Here is a 27782-nt window from a genome sequence, read left to right as displayed (position 1 = left end):
TTAATTTATGAAATTAATTTGTAAAATTAATAAATTTTGATTTTAGAAATAAAATATGATTTTAAAATCAAAATACATTTTGGAAACTGAAAAATTATACAAAATTGAAAATGGTTTTTTCAAAGTTCATCTTCAACTAGCTTATAAGGAACCCACCATCTCCTCCTTTGGTTTACTCTAAGCATGAGCTACATCCCATACAGCACATCTCTTTGCATGATAGTCTGCAATATATTGAAGAGAGTGAAGTGAAGAAAGGGATGATGAACTGATTGAATTTTTGCTGAAAAATTTGGATGAAAAAAGTGTTCTTCAATGGGTTGGTTCAGTGAGCTTTCTCCATATTCCCTTTGATTTCAGCTTATTTTGAGTCCCACAACTCAATCTAGAGCATCAAGAGGATAGTAGGGAAGATCTTGTGGTGGTATACACAAGGATTTAGAGGATTTTACAGCTTGAAAATGGAAATTTCAATGGTTCGGCCAAGGTATGTTCATGAAACCCTTTATACTCTGTTTTAGCATGTTTCTTTTAAACCAAAATTAATGAATTAGAATGCTTATGGATCCTGAATTCTTCCACTGCGTGATATTGTCGATCCAACAATTGGTATCAGAGCATCTTATAAGCATTCAATTCGGATTAATTCTGGTTTGGTGGGTGTTTTGTATGAAAATATGAAACTGTTGTAATGATATGGTTTTCTGAGTTTTGGCCTTTAATTTCTCTTTGATTTCCCATTTAAATTTGTAATTGGCTCTTGTTTGATGAGCTTTAATGTCTTCCCAAGAGTTTGTAATTTATTTGGAGTCATTAGAGTTGAAATTAAGCTGTAATTCAAAGAAACAAACGAAGGGGCTGAGTTGCAGATTCCAGACAATCAACTTCTGTTCATATTGTCGTTGAGCTTTAGTAGCTAAACGATCGTTTAGCTTCATACGTTAGATGATATGAAGGAAACGCTAAACGATCGTGTAGCTTGGGTGTTAATCATTTAGGTGTTGTGCGTTAGACGATCATCTACCTTGGGAGCTAAGTGATGCGTTGTTTTGCTATGTAATGGCACTACATGATCGTGTAGCTTTGGGTGGGAGCTAAGCGATGCAGCGAAGAGATGTGCGATGGCGCTGAGTGATCGCTTACACAATCGTTTACCTTTGATCGGGAGCTTGTGCATATAGTATGTCATTTAGATTTAAAATCCCACCATAGGAAGCATGCAACATGCATTGAAACTATGTTATAATTTGTTATAATATATAGTATGCATGTTAGGGTTTCTTGTATTTAATATAAGTGTTATATTATATTTTGAATGCCTGTATGTTGTGGATGTTTAGCATGTCTAAAGTTTTATAAGCTATCATAAAATTGGGTTAGACATTTAAAATCCATAACAAAGAACAGTTGCATGCTCACGTAGGTTAACTACTTGTTTTAATTAGTTAAAATAGGTCGTTAAACTTGTAATACTAGGGTTATAAACTCAACCGGTATATAGTCCTGTCGGAGGTTAGGGGTATTTAAGTTGACGGTCTACGGAACACCTCCTACCTGGGGATTATGGCCGAATAATTGAGCCTTGGTAACCAGTTTTATGAGTATCCGTGAGCGATGTGAGGTAATAAAAGCGTTTATCACCTAGACATTATAGGTTCAAATCTATTTATAAGAGCTATACATGGATAAATCACATAGACTTAGAGTTATTTTTAATTAGTCGGAAAAAGAAACCTAAGTATGTAGTTACCCAAACGTTAGAAAACTTCAGTGGTAGTGAATAACTTTTATATGATAGAGTTATTAGAAAACTTCAGCGGGAGATTAATAACCTACTCGGTATGTTATTTTTAGCTCTTGCGTCCCTAAAAGTTCACTATCTGGATTTAAGCTCCCTTCGGAAATTATTTTTTAGCTTAAATTTAGATTTTGGTGAATAAGGGAAGTTGTTCAAACAGAAATCCGGTGTATGATTTCAAGTATCACGTCACCACATAGTTCACACCGTGAGATTCATATGATGCTTCGTGTCACCCTGGAAGTGACCTCCCTTCGGAAAGCGGATGTATGCATCAATACCAAGGTGAACAGAGGAAGTAGTTCATAGTAAGTGGGTGAAGGAAATGTGTCAACATATCCTCAGGTCTCCTCCATTAGTGTGAACCGTGAGTTTCCTATGTTGCGTCTGCTGGTTAGCTTTAAGTGGCCTTTTGCTAGTCGTTTAATGACGGTTATCCCTACGGAGGGTCGTAACATAGGATTCGAAACAACCCAGGCTTCAGTAAAATGAATAGGGTTTTATAGTTCCATCTTGGGTATTGTTTTCCATTTCGAAGCGACACATATCGTTCTATAAGATCCGAAAATGGTAGGTCTACACTTACAGAATTATTAAGTGTTAATAATGTCCAACCAAAAGTGGTACCTAAATGACTATTGGAATATGAATTATTCTGGAGGTAGTATTTAGTCAAGAATGTCTTGATATAGTATCGTTGCAAAAGAATAATCTTGGGTAAATTATTAAAATTGTGAACATTTGATTGGATATAAAATTTTAGAATGACAAGTTCATTAATACAAGTGTTGGCGTCAGATAAATTTATTGGGGATAATTATGTGAATTAAAAATCAAATTTGAACACGATACTTGTGATAGACGATTTGCGGTTTTTCTTAACTGGGATTGTCCTCCCATTCCTAGCTCTAAAAAACAAACCGAAAATGTTCGGGATGTATATGACAATGAGTCAGAGCTAATGATATAGCCTGTGCTTATATCCTCATCAGTTTATCTGATGTGTTGACAAAAGAAGCATGAGGATATGAGTACTGCCAAAGAGATTATGGAATCTCTACGAGGGATGCCATTAAGCACGTTTACAACAATCGCATCAAAGTGGGGACCAATGTTATGAACATGTCTAAGACATGATGGTCCACTTTAATATGGCAGAAGTAAACGGTGCTTTTATGAAAGAGAGATATCAAGTTGGTTTTATTCTAGAATCTCATCTGAAGAGTTTTCTGCAATTTTGAATGCATTCATGAATAAAATTTGACTACTTTACTGAATGAGCTACAGGCTTACCAGGCAATATTAAGAACAAAGGATCTGATGTCAGAAGTAAATGTTCCTACTACCGAGAAGTGAGGAATATCCTCCAAGCCTGAAGTTGCCTCCTCTTCAAAGAGTAAGAGTATTCTTGTGAAGAAAGGCAAAGGGAAAGGGAAGAAGAAGTCTATTGGATTGAAAGGCAAGGATAGCGCTGCAAAAGGGAAATATTTCCATTGCAACGATGAAGGGCACTAGAGGAGACACTGTCCTCAATATCTTGTCAAGAAGAGAGTAGAGAAAGGTAACCAGGCTAACTTGTCCTTAGGACCATTTGCTCAACTCAACCAGTGGGTGAAGTTGCTACTTGTTTTTAATTGTTAAATCTTGTAAAGAACAAATTATATGTATTTTTGTGTTAAATGAAATGTTCATTTTCAAAAATTTTGTTTGTTCTAGCAACCTCTGTTGAGAATCAAAATTGTTAAAGCCATTTGTAGATATTCAGATATCTAAATGACTAGATCAAAGTATAGAAAGTTTAAAGATTTCTAGATCTGACTATTAACAAAGAGTTGTTGAGACAGGTCAGATGCATCTTGCTCAAAAAGTTGAGAGTACCTTAAAGTAGTGGGAGGAAAGTGTGCTTCCTAGCCATTATTGAGATTAAGATGCAATCCCCTTATAGTTTTATCTAAAGCCTATTGTATACTAAAATGTTTACAATAATTCTTTCGGCTAAAGTGCTTAAGAATTACCTAGTAGGACTAGAAATACTAGATAATCTAGGGCAAGTGGGACAAATATCGGGTATAGAGATACCGAATGGTAAAAGATGGGTATGGGATGCCTTAGTTTATTGTATTTCTCTATAAAACTTAGAAATTCAGTCTTATATATCAGATGTATAAGTTACCACTCGAGTTCTAGTCTAAATGGGAGTTTGTTGGGTTTTATGTCCTAAAACTCGTGGTATGTAAACAATGGAGCTTATTCTGATAATTCAATAAAGGTGTTATTGAATAGATCTATTGCTTGAATAGAAATCCCAATAAACCTCTAAAAGTCCGCTTGACTATTGTGATGAGTGTACTTGAACTTTATGTGGGACATTAGAGGTGGATCAGGTTCGAGTTAAATATTAAAATGGATCTATCTACATGGATAAGTGTTGTGTGTACCTTATTCTTTGGTATCATTATGGATACGGCCTGCTCTGTAGTTGTTACAAGGAGTTGTAAAGTGCCCTACAAAACGAAGTGATCCTAATTCGTTCAATATGGACATGAGGAGTGGTGGGTGTCCTTGAGGGGGGGGGGGGGGGGTGCAGAAGAGTTTGGTACAAGAAGTGGACCATGAAATGAGTCACTTTTATTATAACGCTTTTACTGTATGTAAGACTGACTATTTCCAAAGCGGATGAACCTAAGGTAACTTGACCTTAATCCTGAGCTAACTATGAACTCCTATTTATCTGGGATTGCTCTTTAGATTTTGCAGTAGGTGAGGTTGGCTTCAATAGCGCTGGTTCAATATGACTGCCATTTCAGAGGGTAAGATCGCCATAGGATAGCTGGGGACATAGTGGTGTAATGAGGGAATTCACTTCCTGCCCTCTTTAGGGATAGTTAGAGAGGTTGTTTCACTTTAAGTGCCTGATTCAGGGCTTGAACAAGGGATCCCACCCTCTCATTTAGGTATGAGATGGGGACTCGTATTGTGATGGGATCACAAAATAATTGTTCAATTTAAGGGATTAGTTGGGGACTTAAGAAACAAGGAGTAATTTCGAGGGTAAAACAGAGATTTGAGCCAGCCTTTATACGGACAACCTGTGAAGTGTAACTTACTTATCATGCGTTATATCGAGGTTGACAATTAATATAGTCTAAGGGAGTTCAATTTATGGCTTTAGTTGAGTGACACATTAGTTAATGAATGGCGGGTTAGATCGGGGTTTCTAATGAGTTTTAGGGCCGATTATCTCTTAATGTTTGAAGCCCAATGATCTGTTGGTCATAAGGTTCCCTACTAGCTGGAAATGGATTATTAGCTCTAGAGTAGTTGTGATAAGTTAATTTGAAACATTCCAAATTAGAATCAAATGGAATTGGGAGAAGAATATGATTTAAATATATGAAGATTTAATTTGCTTAAAATAATTCTTAATATTAGATATTAAATTAATTAGAATTATTTAAATTATTTAAATAATTATTTATTAATTTTATTAGAAAATTAATCTATGAAATTAATTTGTAAAATTAATAAATTTTGATTTTAGAAATAAATATGATTTTAAAATCAAAATAAATTTTGAAAATTGAAAAATTACACAAAATTGAAAATGGGTTTTTCAAAGTTCATCTTCAACTAGCTTACAAGGAACCCACCACCTCCTCCTTTGGTTTACTCAAAGCATGAGCTGCATCCCATGCAACACATTTCTTTGCATGATAGTCTGCAATATATTGAAGAGATTGAAGTGAAGAAAAGAATGATGAACCGATTGAATTTTTGCTGAAAAATTCGGATGAAAAAGGTGTTCTTCAATGAATTGGTTCTGTGAGCTTTCTCCAAGGTAAAAGTAGGAACATGCTGGTGAATGATAAGTGGAATCCGTATTCAAACCACTGTGACTAGTCAATGTTTCTACTCATTTTTTCCATGTCTTCATGATTTTAAACTTAGCCAATTGTTGAATTTAGAGGATTTTTCAGTTTTTATTTTTATTTTTTGCACATGGGATATTTTGGGTAATATTTTATTGTGATATTTACTTTACTTCATTATTTAAGAGTGCCCTATTAAATGAATTTCATTTATTTACTTTTAATAAATTTATGAATTTTGGTCTTTTATCAAATCAAGGAAAAGTGTCATTTTGAAATATATGCATGCATTTCTATAGTAACAACCTAGTTTAAGTCCTATGGAGCCGGGACGTTACAAATCTAGTTAGGAAGCTATTGTTAGTATTCAGGTGGATTATTCACTTGTCGCTAAAATTGATTTAATTGATATCCTTTTTTACATTGTTTTTCTTTGTTTCTAAAATATATTAATTAGAGAAATGAAGTAATGAAGCTTGTTTCTTGTTGAACGTGTATTATGAGAACAAAATGTTGTAATCACATAATGCTTATCACTAGAAGAAATATCAAGATTCAACAAATTTTAACTTAATATTGACCAAGTCATTTAGATGCAAATCATCTAAAAATACAAGCGGCCTCAGAATTTTGTTAGAGTTAACAAAATCTTAATGGTAAGGATCAAAATAAATAATTTTTTAAAATTTAAGAACTAAAACGTATTCTTTTGAAAATTTAAAATGAAAATAGAATAAAATTCATAATTTAGAAACCAAAATAGAATAAAGTTGATGGTTCGGAAACTAAAATAGGATTTTAAATCTAGTATATTATCGAAGCTGAAAATTGAAGGGTAGTTAGCCAAATAAATTGAGGCGTATTTAGCCAAATATGGAATATACGCTTAATTTTTCACTCTCCCGAAGAGGTTAGAGAGTTGGGTCTTCTCGTTGTTGAGCGTAGTGAGGAAGGTATTGGGGCCGCTTCTTCCACCATTTTCGAGGTTTGCTCTCTTCGCAGTTTCAGGCTTTTGTTCTTTTTGTGTTGTGTTTACTCATTCTTCACAGAAGGTTTCAATTTCCTAAAGCTTTCTTTACCATATTACATTTCTCGCTCTCATCAATGTTTTACTTCCTTCACTTTTGCTACGAAAATCCTGTTTCAACAACCATTACTTTTGCCTGAATCTGGATGTTGACGTTAATTTAGACACTATAATTTGCTTTCTTTGTACTTGTTAATTGTCTTCTTTTTTTATATTCTCTCTCTGAATTTCGTTTTGATGTAAAATCTGATTGAATTCCTGTGGTTTCTGACCATTTGTAGTAGGAATTTTGGGGACCCAATTCAAGCTAGGTTACTTATTGGCTGTTTTTGCCCTAGAATTCTTGCACTTTGTGGGGGATATGGAGACAGGAGGCAATTCATTACCATCTGGACCTGATGGTGTGAAGAGGAAGGTCTGCTACTTCTACGACCCTGAGGTTGGGAACTACTATTATGGGCAGGGTCACCCAATGAAGCCGCATCGCATCAGAATGACGCATGCCCTTCTTGCTCATTATGGCTTACTCCAGCATATGCAGGTCTTCAAGCCTCTTCCTGCGAGAGACAAAGTCCTCTGCAGATTTCACGCTGATGATTATGTGGCGTTTCTTAAAAGCATTACCCCTGAAACGCAGCAAGACCAGCTGAGACAGCTTAAGCGCTTCAATGTCGGTGAGGACTGTCCTGTTTTTGATGGACTCTATTCTTTCTGTCAAACTTATGCTGGTGGATCTGTTGGTGGTGCCGTTAAGTTAAATCATAAGGTTTGTGATATTGCTGTTAATTGGTCTGGTGGACTACATCATGCGAAGAAGTGTGAAGCTTCTGGGTTTTGTTATGTCAATGATATTGTTTTGGCCATACTGGAGCTCCTTAAACATTATGAGGTTCGTATAGCCACTGAACTATTAACCATTAACTATTAGTTGTTGTTAGATTGTTCTTTCTAATCCATCCTGAGGTTTACTTAACTATTAACTGATGTTAAATCTTTCATTGGAATAACCTAAAGCTCTTGCCAGAAGTATGTATTTTTCCTGTGATATCATGTCATATTATCGTTGTGCACCACTGATTAATGGTAAAGACTCGAGATTTACAAATATTGTTTTTGTAATCTTTAATCACATCACTTCATGTAGCATGGTTTTGTTTTAAATAAGCTCATACTGGGATGTGATCTTGACAATTTGTGATGTTATTGTTTTTCTGCATGTTCATCATGTAATTTTGTAACTTCTTTATCTGCAGCGTGTTTTATATGTCGACATTGATATCCACCATGGAGATGGTGTTGAAGAGGCTTTTTATACAACTGACAGGGTCATGACTGTATCGTTCCACAAATTTGGAGATTATTTCCCTGGTACAGGAGATATAAGAGACATTGGTTATGGGAAAGGAAAGTACTACTCCCTTAATGTTCCATTGGATGATGGAATTGATGATGAGAGCTATCATTTCTTGTTCAAACCTATAATGGGAAAAGTTATGGAAGTTTTTAAACCTGGCGCTGTTGTTCTCCAGTGTGGTGCTGACTCTCTTTCTGGCGATAGGCTAGGATGCTTTAACCTGTCAATAAAAGGTCATGCAGAGTGTGTTAGATATATGAGATCATTCAATGTGCCTGTATTACTGCTTGGTGGGGGTGGCTATACCATCCGTAATGTTGCTCGCTGCTGGTGCTATGAGGTACACATTTTGCCTTCAAACGATAATTTTTGTATGATGAAGTGTTGGTTTCTTCTCGTATCTCTGGGTACAAAGTTTTGGAAACTGCACCACTTGATCCTATTAGCTCATAATGAGTGAGGCGAATGTTATAATTTAAGATTGTGCTTGTTTTGGGAAGTGCGCCACTTGATCCTATTAGCTCATAATGGAAAGTATTCATAATTCAAAGGTTCTCTTCAGTTTATATGACACCGGTCAACTCAATTTAAACAAAATCTATTTTACACAAAGAGTGTGGTTGACTCCTTTTGTGAGCAGTGAGTATCTTTATTGAAGCTTCTGATCAGTGGGACATCAGACATTCCTTTTGATCCATCCCATTTCTTTTATGTTATAAGTATAACATGCCAATGTGTTCCAAGTTAGAACAAAAGTTCATATGGAGAGATCTGATAAACTCTGTGACTATAACAGTAGTGCGCTTTACTATTTTCATGGTGTGGTCAGGACGGATTTAGTATGGGCCGGGGGCTCAAGCCCCCCTCCCAATTTTATGCTACTTCTATTTTATGTATATATAAAATTGACATAATATCAAAACCACTGGTGAGCTTAATAGTTAATCTTCTTTCTAACCCTCTCTAGACCCAAGTTCAAGCCTCACTCATTACATGCATTTTTACAAAATTATATAAAGTCTCCTGTCAACAAAATTTTTGGATCCGCCACTGGGTGTGGTATTTAGATTTTCTATGAAGTCACTTGGTCCTTGATGTTAGATTGTTAATCTAAAGTTCTATCTCATATCTATATCATTTTTCTGACTGGCTGTTTGGCAATGAACTGTCACATGTCATGCAGACAGGAGTTGCACTAGGGATGGAGGTTGATGACAAAATGCCACAACATGAATATTATGAGTATTTTGGCCCTGATTACACTCTGCATGTTGCTCCCAGTAATATGGAGAACAAGAATACGCACCAAATGTTGGAAGAAATACAGGGAAAGCTGCTTGAATACCTTTCAAGGCTTCAACATGCACCCAGTGTTCAGTTTCAAGAAAGACCTCCTGATACTGAACTCCCAGAGGTAGGTTAACACAATATAATTTGTTTCATTAGTGTTCTCTTTTAATTTTTCCATTTTTCTATGTTGTAACGTGCACAGTTAGATATAGAAGAGTTCTTATTAGTTGCACTGTAGATATGATTTTGGATTGACTTCTTATAACATGAAATTATTCATTGACCTCATATTTCGCAAGCTTCAACAACTGCTGAAAATTTTTCAATGATACAGTTTGTAACTATCACATTTCATTTTAGTAGTTAATAAGTCATTAGCATTACTGATTACTAATTCAAGTTTTCGTAATATTTCTTAAAATACCTTTGGTGTTTGGATTTAACCTAGAGGTGATGGTTTGCTAGTCACCTGGGCAGCTTGAGATATTCTATATATGATTGATTCTATTGGTAGTTTCCTCTTCCAATTCCATATATGGCAAAGGTTGGACAGTCCGATTCATGAGTTGAGTTGATAAGCTTATTGAACTTTATTGGATGTGACTCCTTTCTGTCAAATGAGTCACATGTTTCCTGCTGGTTTTGGTTTCGCTGTCCCTCATGTCTCTCAGTCTAAGACAACTTGTATGCAGTTCACGCCCATGGTTTTTTTGCTCCATATGCAAATAGATCCATTGTGTCTCTATGGTGTTGCTTGTCTTCTAGGCATGGTGGCAATAATTTGTTGAAAGATGTAAAATGGTAACACGGGTTTAGTATGATAAAATTTTATACTTGAGGTGCAAAATCTGTTCCATTTCCCTCCTATTTGTTGTTTCTGAGGAAATTGAAAACACATTTAATTTGGCAATCTACTTCATCTATTATGTCGTTGGTAATCCTCTTTAGGCAGAGGAAGATCAGGAGGATAGGGATGAGAGATGGGATCCAGACTCGGATATGGAAGTTGACGAAGAGAGGTATTTCATTTTATACTTGATTACTATTTTATTTTATCTTTTCAATCCTTAGTATCTTAACTTTTGCTTTCCACTTGCTGTTTGGACAGAAAACCCATCCCAAGCAGGGTTAAAAGAGAAACGGTTGAATCTGAAATCAAAGATCCGGTATGCTCTTAATTGAAAATAGTATGTCCTATTTTTGTTCATGCCCATGCTGTGTTACATTTACCCATTCAAGCTACCATTCATGACATATTGTGCCAGCATGCTTTTTGATTCTGTATGGGCTCTTTAATTTTTTTTTCTTTCTTTTTTTTTTTTTTTAGGAAGTTAATCCTGAGAGTGCTAGAGGTTTAGAAAAGGCAGCACCCGAGGCTACAAGCGCAAAGGTGAAAAATCTCTGAAAAGTGAAAGCCATGAAATACTCTCTTTAAAAGTGTTGAAATAGGAAACTATCACTTTTCATTGAAATTACGTCTAGAAGGATTCCTCCTTGAGTTTGCTTTCTGCAGCCCCCTAGATTTGAGGAGTTTTCTTCTTCTCTTGTCCCTTACATAATCTTTTATGAAAATTTCCAAAAACTATAATAAAAAACTGACGTGTCATCTTTAGTACTTATTTGTTTATATGTCTACATTGCACTTGCAGGCTTTAGATATAGGTTCTCTCAAAATCGAAGAGCCGGGCGTAAAACTCGAAGAGACCAGCAAGCAGAATGACCAAATGTTCCCATAGTCTTTGAGAAAAGAGAAAAGGGTGGATAGGGAGGGGATCAAACACGAGAACTGACTCCAAGTAAATAGAGGTGACTTTTGACATTCTTTGTTGCACAGATTCTTCAGACTTGGTACTCCTAGTGTAAGAATGAGCCGGGTCGTAAAAGTCCTGTGTCGTGCTGCAGGTATTCGTGTATAAAAGTCTGGAGTTGAGATGGATAATCTTATTATTTAGACCAGGTATTAATGATTTGCTAAATGTTGTGCTGGCATTGGCAACCTTGGCATGTTATTTGTACTGAGGCTTCCATGTAAATCACCATGAAAGAGAATAGAAGTTTCTGAAATCTCTGTAGGTCATGTGACTTGAGCTAATTAATTAATTTGCCATCGTTTTAATTTAACGATCTATTGATCGAGAGGTCATAGGTTTGAATTCTCATTTCTATGTATATGTGCAACTGAACCTGGAAAAGGTGAATTGTCATCCATTCTTATTTTGGGATGGGACACAATTTTCACTCTCCATCTAAAATTTGCATAATTAAATATAAATTTGGTGTGTATGGTTCCTAAATTATGGATTGATCTCTTAAATTTTCATAAATTTCAGTTATTGCCTTTTTCGTAAAAGCTTTTAACAAAACAAGGACATGAGTTGTTGAATGCTCATATTCTTTTATTCATTAGTCTTCCAACTTTTACACTTCCTTTCTTTCACTGAAAAAAATCTTCAAACTCAAGCTTCGCCTTCAACAAATCTTACTTTGTATATGAAATTTGTAAAATATATATATTGTCAATTTATTGACTGTATAGAAATATTGATCTTATGTTATTTTTATTAATTGTTAAATTAGATTTCAATATTGAAATATAATTTTGGAACTTCAAGAAACCAAATTAAATATAAGGAAAAAAAATAGAGTGAGTTACCTGTTGATCTAAAATACTTATGTACGATAAATATTTTAATTAATGTGATATTAGAACCTAATGACTATATTACATGATGAGATTAAGATATAATTGAACAATAACGAGTTTAAAAGAAAAAAAGAAAAATTTGCAAAGAAACCAAGGGTATCTCCACCTTGCCCGGTCATGGAAAGAGAGATTCTAAAATCAAGATGAGTAAAAAAAAAATTATAAACACAATAAATACCAGCAAGAGAGATAAAAAAGAACAAATTATTAATTATATTTATTTAATAATTTTGATGTAATTTTCTTTTATCTAATTTTTTCCTTTGTCAAACATATTAAATAGTGTTTTTACATTTTACTAAGGGGGTTTTTGATAAATGGGTATGAGTTATTGAGTTGGGTGAGAATTTATTACCATGTTTGTTAAGCCCATAAAGAAAACCTATGAGTTATTAAAACTTCTTTTTTACCCACTCAAAACTCTCCTTTTTTATCCCCTCAAAACTAGGACCTTTTATATTAATATGATTGTTTTCAAAACTTATTATATTAGAGAAATATTAGACCTTTTATATTAGAGAAATATTGTTGTTTTGATAGAAGTCGAGGGTTGAGGATTCGATTAATGTAGAGGTCGAACGACAAGTGAAATCTCGCTAATTTTGTGATGAGAATCTCGGTCTAGAAGTAAATCTCGCTAATTTTGTGATGAGAATCTCGCTCTAGAAGGAAATCTCGCTAGAAATGTGGGTTGAATCTCGCTAATTTTGTGATGAGGATCTCGCTCTAGAAGGAAATCTCGCTAGAAATGTGGGCTGAATCTCACTAATTTTGTGATGAGGATCTCGCTCTAGAAGGAAATCTCGCTAGAATTGTGGGCTGAATCTCGCTAATTTTGTGATGAGGATCTCGCTCTAGAAGAAAATCTCGCTAGAAATGTGGGCTGAATCTCGCTAATTTTGTGATGAGAATCTCGTTCTAGAAGGAAATCTCGCTAGAAATGTGGGCTGAATCTCGCTAATTTTATGATGTGCACACGTTAGAGTTTTGGAAGGCTTAGTAAAATGGTAAAAGGACCATTTGAATTAATATAATTGTGAAAGGATAAAATTGGAAAATAAGAAAATTACATCAAAATCTAACACATTTACTTCTTATCACTTTCCTGCTGGGAGGAGAAAATTGATTCGGGGTTTTTGGCAAAAATATCTTAATCACTTTCCTGGTTGGAAGCATTTCTACTAGTTTTCGTGTCCTGTTTTTCTCTATCATCCTCAATTCCCCCTTCATTGGTTCCATCTATTTCTGATCTTGTTTAGCTTCTTCATACCTTACAAGCTCCAACACAACTACACTACTTCTCCCATACACCTCATTCAGCAGTCTAGCCCCTCTAACTAGTGCATTATCGACTAGTTCATCAAGGTCCAGAGAAACTTCTTGTTTCTTCACCTCCACTTCTTCCATCCAATCCCACTCCTCATCCTCCATGAACTGAAGATATGTACTAACCACCATCTTCTTTGTGTGAGGATGATAGATCTTGTTGGCTTTGGACACCATGATAAGCCTACAAAGATTCTTAGTTCTACCTTTTCACTCAATTTGTCTCTCTTCACTCGTGGAATATGAGACAAGCATAGACAAACGAACACCTTCAAATTTTTCAATCTTGGTTTAGTATTAAACCAGGCTTTGTAAGGTGTCTTTTTATCTGATGTCTTTGTTGGTAGTCTATTCAATAGAAAGACTGATTTATTAGTTGTTTTAACCCAAAACTCTTTTGACAAGTTCTTCTCATGCAACATGCATTCTATTATCTCTATAGTACTCTTGTTTTTCCTCTCACTTACTGTATGTTGTTGTGGAGTATATGGAGTAGCGAGTTGATGCTTTATCCCAATTTCTTCACATATGAAATTGAACCTTTGTGATGTGTATTTACTCTCAATATCAAACCTCACACGTGAATCTTATAACCACTTTGATTCTCAACCCATCTTCTAAACTTTAGAAACACTTTAGCTACTTTAGATTTATGTTTCATGAAGTAAATCTAACACATTTTGGTATAATCATCAATGAAGATCATGAAATACTTACTACCATTCAGTGAAAGTGTTTGTTGACGTCTACACAAGTCAGTGTGGATGAGCTTAACTTCTCAGTTACTTTCTATATTGACTTCTTGAATGAAAACCTTGTTTGCTTTGTTTTCTTGTTAAACAGGCTCTGTAATTTGTCTTTAGCTCCTCCAAATTGTACTCCAAATGTCATCTCATTCTTTTGCAAATACCGCAATCCCTTTTGATGAAAATTTCCTAGCCTTTTTTACCACGGCTCAGTGTCATTCACTTGGCACTTGAAAGCTATATACTCCTTCCCAAGTATATCCAATGAGAAGCTCTTGTTTTGCATCTTTATTTTGAACAACTCATTTCCACATGATTGAAAATAAGACATTTTTCGTCTTCAAATAATACATTAAAATCCCTTATATATTAGTTGACCAACACTTAACAAGTTTTAATCAATCTCAATAATAAGTAACACTTCAGTAATCAACTTGGTTACTGCACAACTTTCTATTGATATCGTGCTCTTCTCCTTTACTTCTAGATATTCACCATTCCCTATCTTCATCTTTGACTTAAATGACTTGTCAAGATCCTTGAATAACTCTTTTCACTTGTCATGTAATTGGTACATCCACTATCGACCAACCAATTGTCACATTGAGTGACTAATGGAAATAGATAGCCACAAAAAGTTAATTCTCTTCTTGTTGTTCTGCAGCATATGCTCCTCTTTACTGTTGAGTTTCTTAACAAAACCTTTCAATATGCTCTATTAAGTGGCACCTTCTACACTTCACATATGGCATTCTCTAGTATCTAAAGTGTGAATAATTCTGCTTCCCATGGTGCTTGCATGCAATGCCCTTATTGAAACTCACACTTCCAATATCTTTTACCGTAGGTTCTGAGCTACTACAACCACTTCCCTTTCCACTTCTTCTGTCTTGCACCTTCTCCCGTTGCATTTTGACTTTCAGTGCCCCTTCAATGCTCCCTTCCTGCCTCATCAACCTCCTCTGCTCTTGTGCTTGCAAAGCACTAACTAATTCTATCACTTTGAGTTGAGAGAGATCCTTAGTATTTTTTAAGGAAACAATGGTTACTTCATACCTCTCAGGCATTGAGAATAAAAACTTTTAAACCAATTTATTGTCAAATAAATCAATTTCTAATGTTTTTTCCTTGTTGGCAATCTAAATCAACTTGTCTAAGCACTCTTTAATGGACTTAGAATCCTTCATCTACATCCTCAAATTTCCTCATCAATTTCAACACTTTCATGCCCTTAATCCTTTCATTTTCTTCATACTTACCTTTGAGGAATTTTCACATCTTCTTCATACTTACCTTTGAGGAATTTTCACATCTTCTTTGCTTATTTCAAGACCATGATTCTATTAAATATGGCAAGAGACACTGTTGCATAAAGACAAGCCTTAGCCTTGCCTTCTTGGTGACTTGATAATTCTCATTTTTAGAATTATTTAGTTTCTAAACCTAAGGATTTTGAGGTAAAATTCATACATTTAGTCTTTTTCACAGAAAATTAAGTTTTAAATAGAAAATAATTCATAGATGACATTTTTTATTTTAGTTGAAAAAGAAGTTGAATTTGACAAGAACTTCCTTAATTTTGGTGTATTTTTGTAGAAAATTGATTGAAGTCAAATTACTACAACATTTCAGAAAACCAGATTGCTAGAACAATCAACCACAACAAAAAGGTAATTGCTTATTTGATTTTGAGGCTGAAATTTAGGGATTCTCTCCTCGAATCTTACAAATTAGGGGAACTCTGTTAGGATCCTTCCTAACAAGTACAATATTCAAGAATATAGAATAAACTCAATAACAATTCAATTATAGAATTATAGTAAAATATATTGCATTATACTATAATATTGCAAGCAAAACGAACAAAATTACCAAGTAGAACAATGTCAAACCAGCACTTTCGAGAGGGCTGAAAATCCTCTCCCAAAATTCCCAAAACTAGGAAATCCCACTAAATTCGTGACACCCTCCTATCTTGAAAAGCAACCACCACCTCTTCATCTTCAGAAGTAGCCAGCACCTGTTCAACTTTATAAAAAAGGACCAATGCTCTCCAATTGAACCATTCTTCATCCATTCTTCCTTCTCCAGCACAAAGGGAAAAAAAAGTCTACACTTATGCATCTATGTTTCTTTACTTTTTCTTTTATTATTATTTCTTGAAGCATCAAGCTGAAGCACTTGTACTGACCTGATCTCTTTCAAAAGGTGTTCAATCTTGATTCGTCCGGACAAAGATTGAATCAAGATAGATCCAAGGCTAGTGTATTTCATTTTGTTCAAGTTTTAAGGTTCATTGTATTGTAATTCATTGTTTAAAGTTTATTTTTACTTTAAGTTATGTGTTTCATTTTTTTAATTTAATTTTCTACCAGTTTAGTTTATATATCTTGTGTATTTAATTTATTTTTAATTTTCAATTCGGTATTTTTTTTTAAGATCTGTTTGTTTCTTGTTTAGTTTACTATAAATTTATTTCCATCTAAATGTTCATTATTTAATTCTTTAATCATGAGCTAAGTTCTTCTTCGGAATTCAAGTATGTGAATGCCCTACAAAAAATAGCAAAAACCTAACATGTAAAATATAGTAACTTGCCTCAATTCATAGCTTGACATGCTTTTATTGATTGTAGTTTCATTATTATTAGTCGAGCTTGATCATCTAGATTAAGTATACTAAAATTGAATCTAATATCGAAAAAGTTAGGTGAAATTTGGTTCTCATAAAAGTGATGTACGAAAATAGTCTAGAAATAGAACTTAGTTTTTAACCCTAAACATAGAGTAAAACCTATAGAACCAAGGGATTGTACTTTTAATTATTTACGTTTAATGGCCTAACCTCCTAAAGATACTTTTTAGGAGATCAAATAGACGTTGAACTCGGTTCACCAATGCATTGAAATTGGCCTAAGTTAAAAATTTTCATATTATGCTAAATTTACTTTAAAAAATGAGCATGGACATGTTTGAATCCCCATTTTCTCATAATTATTTGTCAAATTAGTTTTCTACCAAAAACCTCAAATCAATTTTTTCTCTTGTTACTATAATTGCAACTTTGAGAAAAATTTTGTTGCTTGAGAATTTTGTTGAAAAATCGTTCCCTTGAGAGACGTCTTGGAATTCTTCCAACATTTTTACTACTACTTTTCGATAGTGTACACTTGTACTAGGCTGAAGTTTGGTAGTTTTCACCATCAAATACAGGTGGCATTAATGAGGAAAGATTGTTCGATCCTAATTCTATCTCACTCAAATCTCACAAGTCTAACTCTATCTCACTCAACAAAAAGAATTGGAGAACCATCACTATAATGATAGTGTTACATGCTAAAAATAGCTTAGTTGGCAGCATAAATCCAACAACAAATCCCACTAATCTAACTCCACCACCACAAACTCTAAATATAGAACTCAACAACTTTTCTAGAAACTAGAATTTAAGGCTAATTCAAAATAACTATAAATAGAATGGCAGCTTCAGTTATTGTTTGTTATGCTTCATTTTGTTAGAAACAATATAATCTCTATTAGCATTCCCTCTATGGATTGTAGAAATATATTTACATGGTGTATTAGTATGCCCTCTATTGATTTTAGAAATATATTTACATGGTCTATTAGTGTTTCCTCTATAAATGTTAACATACATATTTATTTGGTATCTTTTTAAAATAAAAATTATAAATTTATTTTTTAAGAAAATGAGAAACTTAAGCCTCGTTTGGTAACCTTTGATTGATTTTTCTGTTTTTGTTTTTGAAATTAAATTTATTTCATTCACATTTATGATAATGATTTGCATTTTTGTTAAGTACAATAGTTGAATTCTTAACCAAATTTCAAAAACAAAAACAACTTTTTGGAAGCCACTTTTTTTAGTTCCTAAAATTTGACTTGGTTTTTCAAACCATGGGTGAAAAGTAGAAAACAGAGGCAAAATTTTGGAGATAGAAGTAATGTCCATAGGCTTAAGTTTCAAAAACAAAAAACAAAATCGTTATCAAACCGGACCTTAAATAATCAAATGTCGAGAGATAACCCTAATAAGCCACAAAAGAAACAAACTTTCTAGCAAAGAAGTTTGGTGATCTTCCATCACTCTATGGACAAAATAATGAGCTAAACTATTATGACAACAAAAATATTTATCTCCATGCACCTGCAAGAGATCTTTGAAAACTAAGATGACATTGACTTTCATTGACTAAATTTGCACATTTAAAATTGTAAAAACTAAAATGGGTGGTCCAACTTTTTGGAATCAAAATGTTATTTTAACCAAATTTCAAATATGGAATACCTTTAACTTAACCTTGAAAATGATTTTGTAACAAAAGTAGATAGCTATATTCTCTGATGTTCCTCTTTATATATTCATGTCACTATCTCTTAAGCACCATATACTTGCACAACAATTTCAAATACTTTTATTCAAACACAAATGTTACAATCTCAATATCTATAAATCAAGTCAACCTTCTAGAATAACCATTTAGGGGACCTTAATATCCACATTGGTGGGTAAAAAATGGAAGATCAAAAAGAAAGGGAAAAAACAAAAAGAACTGATTCTTATGATTTTGGGACTTGACCAAGCTCTTCATCTCTCAAACTACTATTCTCCATCCCCTCCTTCAACAGCATCAACTCCTCATCAGAAAGTTGGCTCTTTATCTGAGGGATGGCCATTGCATTGGCTTTTTTCTCAATTTCAACTGCCCAGCTATACACCACCATCCCAACAATAGCAAGAACCATCCCTGATATGTTCTTCAATGTCATCTCTGAATCAAAGAGAAGCCATCCCAACATCAGCACGCATACCGTTTTCATATGGCCTAAAACCTGGAATGATACGGCCGAGAAGCGCCCGATGCACAGATATTGACTGATGTTGCAGAACACAGCTAGGGAGCATGACAATAATATGAAACACTGCAACATTCATTAAGGATAGATTGAACTTCAGAAGTAAAAGCGAAACGAATACAAGATTCGAAAAAAGAGAGATATCGGAATAACGACTTACAAATGCACCAAAAGTGTAGTTGTATTTCAGTAGAGATTTGCTAGTAAGGCAATAGTCAATGAACGGACCAACTGTTAGAAGGGAAAGTGCTTGTATGGGAGCTGTTTTGCTTAATAATTCAAAGGAACCTATTGAGTACTTCTTCTGTAATGAACCTATTGACTGTTTAAATCAATGCAAAAGATTTGAGTTTGATGTTTCATAATTAGGTTCTTAGAGTTCAAATGCTGAATTTCAAGTGATTTTATAGGGAGAAAAGAGAATGCTTACAATTTGTTGTAGTGATGTGCATAAGATTGCTACCAAGGCACAAAGAAAGCCTTTGGCATTAACTTTGACATCAGTCACGGTACAGACTCCGACACCGACAACGACCACAGTAACGGCCATCTTCACTTCCCTTGAGTATTGTTTTCCATGAAGAATCCACTCCAGTACACAAACCACTGGTATCATGCTCAGCTTTGATATCTACAAGCATATAAAGTAGTGACAAAGTTCAGTTATCGTCGATGACGATGAGTGATGACTTAAGAGTAAGGGGAGCAAGAATTAAACCTGATAGAATCCAACAGAGTTTAACATGAGGCTGAAGTTCATGGCTGCTATCGACGTGTTGGCGATAATCGAGAACCAAAAGAGCTCCCAGAAGGGAATAGACTTGGATTCAGAATAGCCAGTGGCATTTGAAATCCAACCAATCAATGCAGTTACAGAAAAGTGAAATCCAGTTAAAGTTGTAGCTGAAACACAAGAGGGAAAGCCTTGGATCAAAGCAACTAATTGATGAAATGAAAGGGATGCATTATGCATTTTAGTTTTCTCTAGAAAACACACTCATATGGGACAATCATTTTCATAAGGATCATTCATAATTTATTGAGAAGTTTGATTAAAGCCGTTTCGCTCAGTCAACGGGGGATCGATAGCTGGCCTCTGGCATGACTGGCTACCTGAAAATGGAACTTTTCAAGTTCATTTTTTATCATCTAGTTACATGCTCAGTCATTTTCCTTCTTTTTAGTGTTCTAATCTCTTCATCAAAAGGGAAACCAGTAATGCTATGCTTATGTGAAGAGTGTGATGACCAGATTCCACTATTTGTTCCTTAACATCATAATTCAATTTAGTTGGATCTACATCTACAATCCAAACAGCTAAATGAAAGAGAATTGTGACAAGGGATGGAGCAAAGAGTCCGTAGGTCAATCTTCTGTGGTAGAAATTAGTGAATAGAATTGTTACGAACAGCCTTGTTAGATAATGATTTCGTTTTTAGTTTTCTACACTTGGTTTTTTTTTTCTTTTTATAGAAACTCACAAATATAACTATGTTTATAAGTTTAATTTTAAAAAACTAATCATCATCAAAGAAGACTTAAATTACTATCACGAACCACAAAAAATCACTTCTAAACATGATTTTAGTAATTTGAAATCAAATTTGATGGTATGAAATTTACTTAAACTCATGTTTGGAAGTGACTTTCAGTCTGAAATGCCGTAAATGCAACAAGCAAGTCTGAACCTCTGAATTGCTTACAAAACTAGAGGTAATGAAATTAGAAACAAAAAATGGAGAAAGAAGAGAAACAAACCAAAGGAAAAGGCAAAGCCAGTTTGAGACATGAGTTGCTTGTTAGCCATAATAATCCCCACTGAGCTGATAATGTTCATACTCCAAGCTCCGACATCTGAAACAGAGGATGATTTTCTCTCCTCCATCAACTTCTCCTTCTTCTTCTTCTTCAAATCCAGATCAAAAAATTTGCTTCTTCTAGGGGATTTCTCTTTGCTCAACGATATTGCTCCCAAATTCATAAGAAAAGCAGCAGGTGAAGCCAAAAATTTAGATGAAATGAGAATTGAAAAGGCAGAAGAATAAGAAGTTAATTTGATTCATTAGTCTTCTGGGTCAACTTATAATGATTTTGAATGCTCAAAGGTTTTCCTTTATTCAATTTCAATTTTTAAGTTTCTTAACTTTATTGTTTTATTTAATTTAGATGTAAAATTTAAGTTGTTTGTTATTTTTAAGCTTTTAATGTTTTGTAAGTTTCTCTTTTTAATATTGTTTTAAATGGTAAGTTAATAGTATTAATTAGGTTCGTATTTTTCTATGAAGCATAGATACTTCACGTGAGGTAAAGAATTAATATGAGACCCGTATCGGATACTGATTCTTCCAGATATGTATTTGACATGTAATTTGACGTATCTATATTTTCAGATACTTTTCAGATATGTATCTAACACGCGATTTGACATATCTATTTCTATGCGTATTTTTTTTTTTAAAGAAAAAAGACAAGTAACTCATCTAATCTTTTCCAATATAAAATTAGGCGACCTATTTAAAAAGCTCACTACTCGAGTCCAAAACTAAAAGAAAAAAAATAACGGACCAAACCCTAGACTAGAATCATATAATCTCCATCTTCACATTTCAATCCCCACAAAGTCAACCAAAATATAAACCATTTGAATATTTTCAACAATTAAGTTATTTGTTTATCTTGATACTTCTCCCTCTAATCTTCTTCTTTGCAATATGAGTCACTTTTCTATTGACTTTTATTAATTATTGTACTTCAACATCTTAGATGTTGTTTTTTTTATATTGTATTTTAGTGTTTGTATTATATTTTGTGTTATTATTATTAACTTGTATGCTAAATTTATCTATATCTTAGATTTTTTTTAAAGAAAAAGAAAATGTATCTTCAACATATTAGTATTCTCGTTTTTCAGAAATATATATATTAAAAATATATATAAAAGATGATGCATCCTTAGACGTATCCGTATCTTATAGAAATTGACGAATCGTCGTATCCGTATCGTGTAGCCGTATCTGTGTCTGTACTTCATAGGTATTTTTGTTCTATATAAGGGTGAGCTACCATGTCTCGAGAGTATCACCAATTTTTTTCCTACTTCAATAAGAAGTTTGAATTTCACTCTCATGTTCATTTTTCTACTCTTTGTTTAACAAACAAGACATTTATTTTTACATCAATTCTATTTTCTTAACCGTAGCATCGGAATTACCCTAATTTTTCACCAGTGATATCAAGTAGCTTTAATTATTTCAACAACAGTATCAAAGCTACTTTGTTTTTTCAAGGGGATCTTTTTTCCTCCAAAATTGTTGCTGCAAAAATCAAAAGTCCACTCTCAATGGAATGGAAGGAAGCACTTCCCTGTTCAAATCAATTGGGTTTTGCTGCTTTTTGGAGCAACCAGCACGTTAATAAACTAAGAATCCCACAAATCCCCATGGAAGTTTTTCGAGTTTCAAGAAATAAAATAAAGTTTTTCTTTTAAGATGGAGTGAAGAAGGAGATTAGTTGTTTTGCTTTTCAACCTTTACACTTCTATGGTACTCACCTTTATCAAAATTTTGGTTTTCTTCCCCAAAGGTAATTGAGTATTTAGCCCAAAGAGTTGACCGAGAGTTGTGAACAACACTCTTTGTTGACCTAAAGAATTTGTAGGCCATGTCAGAAAAATATTAATTTGACTATAATAAGTAGCATTCCTAAAATTAATAATGAAGTATATCGCGACGTTTTTAAAGAATTGTAAATATGACAAAATCTACCGGTGAGAGATTCTATTATTGAAAGACTCCTACTAGCAATTTGGTTTATCACTAATAGACTCTAAGACATGGATTTGAATTTTACTATAGCAAATTCTTTTCCATTATGTTATATATATGTTAATGCTTTGAGTTTGATTGTTATATTTACAACTGCTTATATCAATTTTATCTCTTATTAACTTTTTACACTATAAACCTCAAGAATTGGTAGAATTGGAATTGTGAACTATTCCTTATCTAACCCAAGGAGTGTGTGGGTCCATGACTAAAAAAAAAAAAAAAATTTATCTTTTCTCCTTACACGATGGGTCCAAAAATTCACTAACTCCTTAGAGGTTGTTTGGAGAACTCGTAATGAAATGGATTTGTAATGTAATGCAATCCAAAAATCCATGTTTAAATTGAGTGTTTTGAATTCAATTTGTAATCTCAAACTCATTTCATTCTCACAATTTTCAACCCAACCATCTTTCCCACCATTTTCACGCTTCACAATCCCATTTCCACATTTGATTTCTCATTCACTCCAACATTCCGATTCCTAGTAATTCTAATAAAATTTCAACCTCCCAAACAATCTCTTAAAGTTCACAACTCCACTCTTTATCTCAAACGTTCCCTAGATAGCTTGGTAGCTACTATAGCCACTCATAAATACAATTACGGTTGCTACATGCATTAATAAAGTAGACTTTGATTAAAAATAAAGGTAAGTACATCCTTCATTTAAAACTTAATTAAAACTAAAAAATAAAAATAAAAAAAAGTGTATAGAGTTGTATGGTTGGGTAATTTCTGATGCAAAATAATCAAAATTGGCGACTTGTGACTTGTGACTTGTGACTTGTCTTTCTAATTACTAGTTCGTGTGTTGGCATGTGCTGTGCTTTTGACAGTTTTGAAGGTGCAGAAATGTGGGTTGAAGAATGAAGGGTTTATTACAATTAGAGAAAGGTAGGCCCTCTTTGGAATTGATTTTTAAAGCATTTGGAATAATCTTCAGCACTCAAGGTACGACTACTGTTCATTATGCAATTCACTACTCGTTTTCTTAAAAAAAAGTCTGCCTATCCTAATGCCTAGACAATTATTAACGTTGTCATAATTCGCATGGTTAAAATATCATTATAACATGTATTTTCCACCTCTCGATTCTATTAACAATTAAAGTATGATTGATCTCTGTGAAATTTAACCCTTAAATTTTAGTTCAATGATTTAGTGTCTTTACTTTCAAATTTGCAAAAGTTTAATTAGATAGTAACAATTTAATCAGTATAATTTACAATTTGTATCAATTTAGCCCATAATATGAAAAATATTTTTAAATTTTAATGAAATTTCTAGATCAATAAATTGATCGAGAGTCTTTATATATATATATATATAAACTATAAGGACTAAGTTGTTGCACACTTAATTTGAATCATTACCAACTAAATTTCTATAACTAAATTGTTAAATTTAGGAAACAAAAAAGTGTTTTTTAACCAACTTGTTTCCTAGCTTTCTCCACTAGATTTCAGATCTGAGCAGCATAATGGAACATTTTACAGCACCTGCTTGAAGATATAAAATGCAAGCATAGGCATTTGAACCCCACTTTTTCTCTTTGAAAAAATGCAAAAACTTTTACTGTTATGAAGAGAGAGAGAGAGAGAGAGAGAGAGAACAAATTGCTTCAGAAGATTAACAACTTTTTCATTCTTTTCACCAAGCAAGTAAAATATCTACCACCTTTTGCAAATTTGATTTTGGATATTATTTAAAAACAAGAGAAAGAATTGAACACAGGGTACTCTTTGTCAAGTAGCAAGACAGTACTTAAATCCCAGGCACAATGCCAAATAACAAAAGGCTCACACAGCACACCTCATAATAGAACGGATTTTGTCTCACTAACTATATAGCATTCTAATGAAAATCACATTACTTAAATTAAGTTGTAACTTTTTCGAACGTAGATAATCACAACACTGGAACGCCCATGGTGTGCGCAAATTGTGGCACAAAATATTTCCTGTGGCATCAAAGCTTAGAGGAAAACATCCTTCTCGAGCAATTTTAGCACCTCGTGTTGGTTGTTTAGCTTGGCAACGTCTATGGGAGTCTTTCCATCCAAGTTTTGGAGAGTGCTGCAGGAAGAAAAGGAGAGAACAGTGAAATTGAGTAAGGAAAAGAGTATTGAATGGAGTAATGTCATTCTAAAGGCTGTTTTGTTTACACTGCGGCGCCATTCTCAAGTAATAGTGCAACACACTCCTTCCTGCCATAACCAGCTGCGTAATGAAGTGCAGTGTTCTTATTCTTATCCAATGCATCCACCTTCACTCCAGCTTCAAGAAGGATCTGAGCGCACTTCGCCTGTTTTTTTGTTCGGAGGGGAGGGAGTGTTTGGTGATTAGTCATATCTCAGTTCAAAAGTAAGGCAAAAATTCCCAGATTCATAGTTGAAAATACAAAAACAAGGCAAATTGATGCCAAAAAACTGGCACTATAGGAAGCTCATTGATAGCACATGTAACTAAGAATTTACCCATCTCAGAAGTTGAATCAGGTTAATACCAAGTACAAAATAAAAAAAAAATATAAGCATTAGCTAACTGGATGACCACGTACAACCAATTTAGCTAACAGCGCAACTGTATGTTTGCACCTTAATCTATGCAAAACCACCAAAAAATTATAGCATTTTCCAAGAACACAGATTTCTTTGAGTGTCTAAACCAACTTGCATAAACCTTGACTAATCTCACAGGACAACCTACCTGAGCCTACAACATTTGGGTATGAAGAAAATTCGTAGGCTATTAAATCCTAGATGGTGGTCATCAGATTTCTTAGTGCTCGTCTTCAATTTATCAGGAATAAAAAGGCAAATTACTCAACATCCCAAGTACACAAGGATGTTAAGAATTTGAAACATAATGAAAAGAACAAGTTTGGAAAAAAAAAAAGTTCCAACAAAAACCAATCGTACCTCACCATACCCACATGCAAAATGTAATGCGGTCCTTCCCTCTGAATCTTCTTCGTCCTTGTTCGCACCAGCTGCTAGTGCATTTTTTAAGCCCTAAATAAAACAAAAACAAAACCTGGATCAAGCAAGTCATTTCTTATTGTTTTGGTATCATCCTGCTCTAGTCTAATATTCTCCATCACGAAACAAACTCCAAATTATTTAATTCTACTATTTCTAAACAGACAAAGGGGTGAGGCAAATCGATAATGATTTTTTTGAGAAGGGAAACAATTTTATTGATAAATGACAAAGAAAATTTATTTCATTGAGGCAAATTGATAAGGATAAAAATATTTTTTATTTGTATTAATATAAATTGATCTAAGGTGAACCACAAAAAAAAAAGACTAACAAGTGAAAATGGATGATTTTAACGCAATTCTATTAACCAAAAACCAAAAATAATAAAAATAATAAAAAAATAATAAAAAATAAGAAGAAGAAGAAAGAATAATATGCAACAGAGTTTCAAAATCTTATTAAACATATTGAAGATAGAAATGATAAGCCTCAGTATTGCCACATCGGAAGGACAAACAGCAAACTATAGATATCACCTTATATCTAGTTATGATAGGAAGAAATAGCTCTCCATGGGCTTTTTAAATTACACCACCGAAGGGCATTGAGTCATCCTAGTGATATCACCTTATATTTACTTTTAATCTCAATATATTAACAATGCTGTAACTACAGGTAAAGAAACACAAACGCACTGTAGATGTTGGTCTAGCTTCCATGCAACTCAACTATTCTCAAGAAACTACCACTAGAATTAAAAGATACTTATATCATTGAATCATGAATAAAGTAAACTAAAAATTACTCCAATAATACATTAAGATTTAAACAACCTAAAAAAAACAGCAGAGAAAAGTATGACAACCAAACAACACAACAAAAATGCAAACATTATGAAATATGTTAATGTTACACTAGTTAAGAAAACTCCAAGTATGATATGCCTCTATAAATGAGGCTGCATCTGATGATTGGATTGCAATAGTTCTTTCATATGAACATAATGAAAGAGACCTGGAGGATGAAAATTTGTGACAAATAATCATGTACCTCAGCATCGCCAACACTAGCAGTTTGATGAACTACAGATTCATCATCATTCCCCACTTCTTCTGAATCATCTGCAGCAGAACTTTCAGCATTGGCAGCATCACCATACACTGCAAAACCCATTGCTTCGCCTAATTTTTTCAAGACATCTCTGTCATTCCAGTACCTAAGAAAGCAAATTTTCTCTTTAAAGTTTAACAGAACGGTATCTAACTTAGCAGACAATTTTGTTCCAAAAATTGATGCAGGATTGTAAATAATTAATCATAGAAACCAAAACCTCATCATGGCAGCTGGACCACCAGTCTCTATTTCATCTAAAATTGGCTTCAAACTTGGATCTTCCTTGATTTGTGCCATTCGTTCCTCAAGCTGCTCTTTATTTGATGGATTTGCAAAAGTTTCCAGCATGCTAGACATGGATGGATCCTGGAAAATTGTAAAATAAAATTATATCTTCTATTGACATGCTCTCGCAAACAAAGGATGGAGAACAAGAGGAGAGCATTTCAATTCAATCAACAACAAAAACCTGCATTAATGCATTGCCAAGGCGCTCAGCCATTGTCATGAATTGAGGATTCTGCATGACCTGCTGCATGGTAGAATAGTATTGTTGTGTATCGAACTGAGGAATACCCTGCTGAGCAGAAGCACCTTGAAAAGTCTTTTGCAGCTGCGACGCCATCTGATTAAATGCAGGATCTTTTGCTATTTGAGAAGCTAATTCTTGAATGCTAGGATCCTGCACGGAAAACAAAGGGTTCTTTTGCTTTTACATTTCTAAGCGTGAAAAGAACATATGCAGTACAAATTCAATCTTCTTTTTCTCTGGTAAATAAATGGTCCTTGACAACTTCCTCTTAACATGTTTCAAAAGTTTTCAGTCATAAAATTGTATTCAAGTACCATTTCATTTACCAATTAAACT

The 27782-nt window shown here is 33.9% G+C and overlaps 3 protein-coding genes across 8 annotated transcripts in view; 1 reads left to right on the top strand and 2 right to left on the bottom strand.

Annotated features, from left to right (window-relative positions):
* Positions 1-6495: 6495 nt before the first annotated feature.
* LOC120088599 (histone deacetylase 19-like) lies at positions 6496-11570 on the top strand. 5 transcript variants are annotated; one of them, XR_005484976.1, is made up of 9 exons: positions 6496-6652; positions 6976-7583; positions 7948-8388; positions 9232-9462; positions 10287-10357; positions 10447-10504; positions 10666-10728; positions 10988-11144; positions 11241-11570. XR_005484976.1 is itself a non-coding variant. In XM_039046006.1 (8 exons), the coding sequence occupies exons 2-8, from the start codon at positions 7056-7058 to the stop codon at positions 11072-11074; spliced, it is 1479 nt and encodes a 492-aa protein (XP_038901934.1). In that variant the 5' UTR covers positions 6496-6652; positions 6976-7055; the 3' UTR covers positions 11075-11570. The 5 variants fall into 5 exon arrangements, 4 of the variants coding, with proteins under 4 accessions (XP_038901934.1, XP_038901938.1, XP_038901936.1 ...); XM_039046006.1 differs by having other exon boundaries at positions 10988-11570; XM_039046010.1 differs by having other exon boundaries at positions 6500-6652; positions 7033-7583; positions 10988-11570.
* Positions 11571-18526: 6956 nt separating this feature from the next.
* LOC120087597 (UDP-rhamnose/UDP-galactose transporter 3-like) lies at positions 18527-21106 on the bottom strand. The gene is made up of 5 exons (XM_039044417.1): positions 20750-21106; positions 19710-19894; positions 19422-19622; positions 19152-19313; positions 18527-19057 (listed from the first exon to the last, which is right to left on the bottom strand). Exons 1-5 carry the CDS (start codon positions 20970-20972, stop codon positions 18695-18697), a joined length of 1134 nt encoding a protein of 377 aa, XP_038900345.1. The 5' UTR covers positions 20973-21106; the 3' UTR covers positions 18527-18694.
* A 3390-nt stretch (positions 21107-24496) lies between these two features.
* Positions 24497-27782, bottom strand: part of LOC120088630 (ankyrin repeat domain-containing protein 2A) — a 5168-nt gene continuing 1882 nt past the window's right edge. For both annotated transcript variants that reach the window (XM_039046047.1, XM_039046046.1), the window contains 6 exons: positions 27384-27596; positions 27132-27280; positions 26852-27017; positions 25739-25831; positions 24983-25122; positions 24497-24893 (listed from right to left, as the gene is read on the bottom strand). In XM_039046047.1, the coding sequence (XP_038901975.1) occupies positions 24794-24893; positions 24983-25122; positions 25739-25831; positions 26852-27017; positions 27132-27280; positions 27384-27596 (861 nt within the window). In that variant the 3' untranslated portion in view covers positions 24497-24793. The remainder of the gene's footprint in view (positions 24894-24982; positions 25123-25738; positions 25832-26851; positions 27018-27131; positions 27281-27383; positions 27597-27782) is intronic.

Source organism: Benincasa hispida, chromosome 10 (assembly GCF_009727055.1).
Source record: "Benincasa hispida cultivar B227 chromosome 10, ASM972705v1, whole genome shotgun sequence".
In the NCBI taxonomy this organism is placed as follows: domain Eukaryota; kingdom Viridiplantae; phylum Streptophyta; class Magnoliopsida; order Cucurbitales; family Cucurbitaceae; genus Benincasa; species Benincasa hispida.
This window is presented reverse-complemented; position numbering and strand designations above follow the sequence as displayed.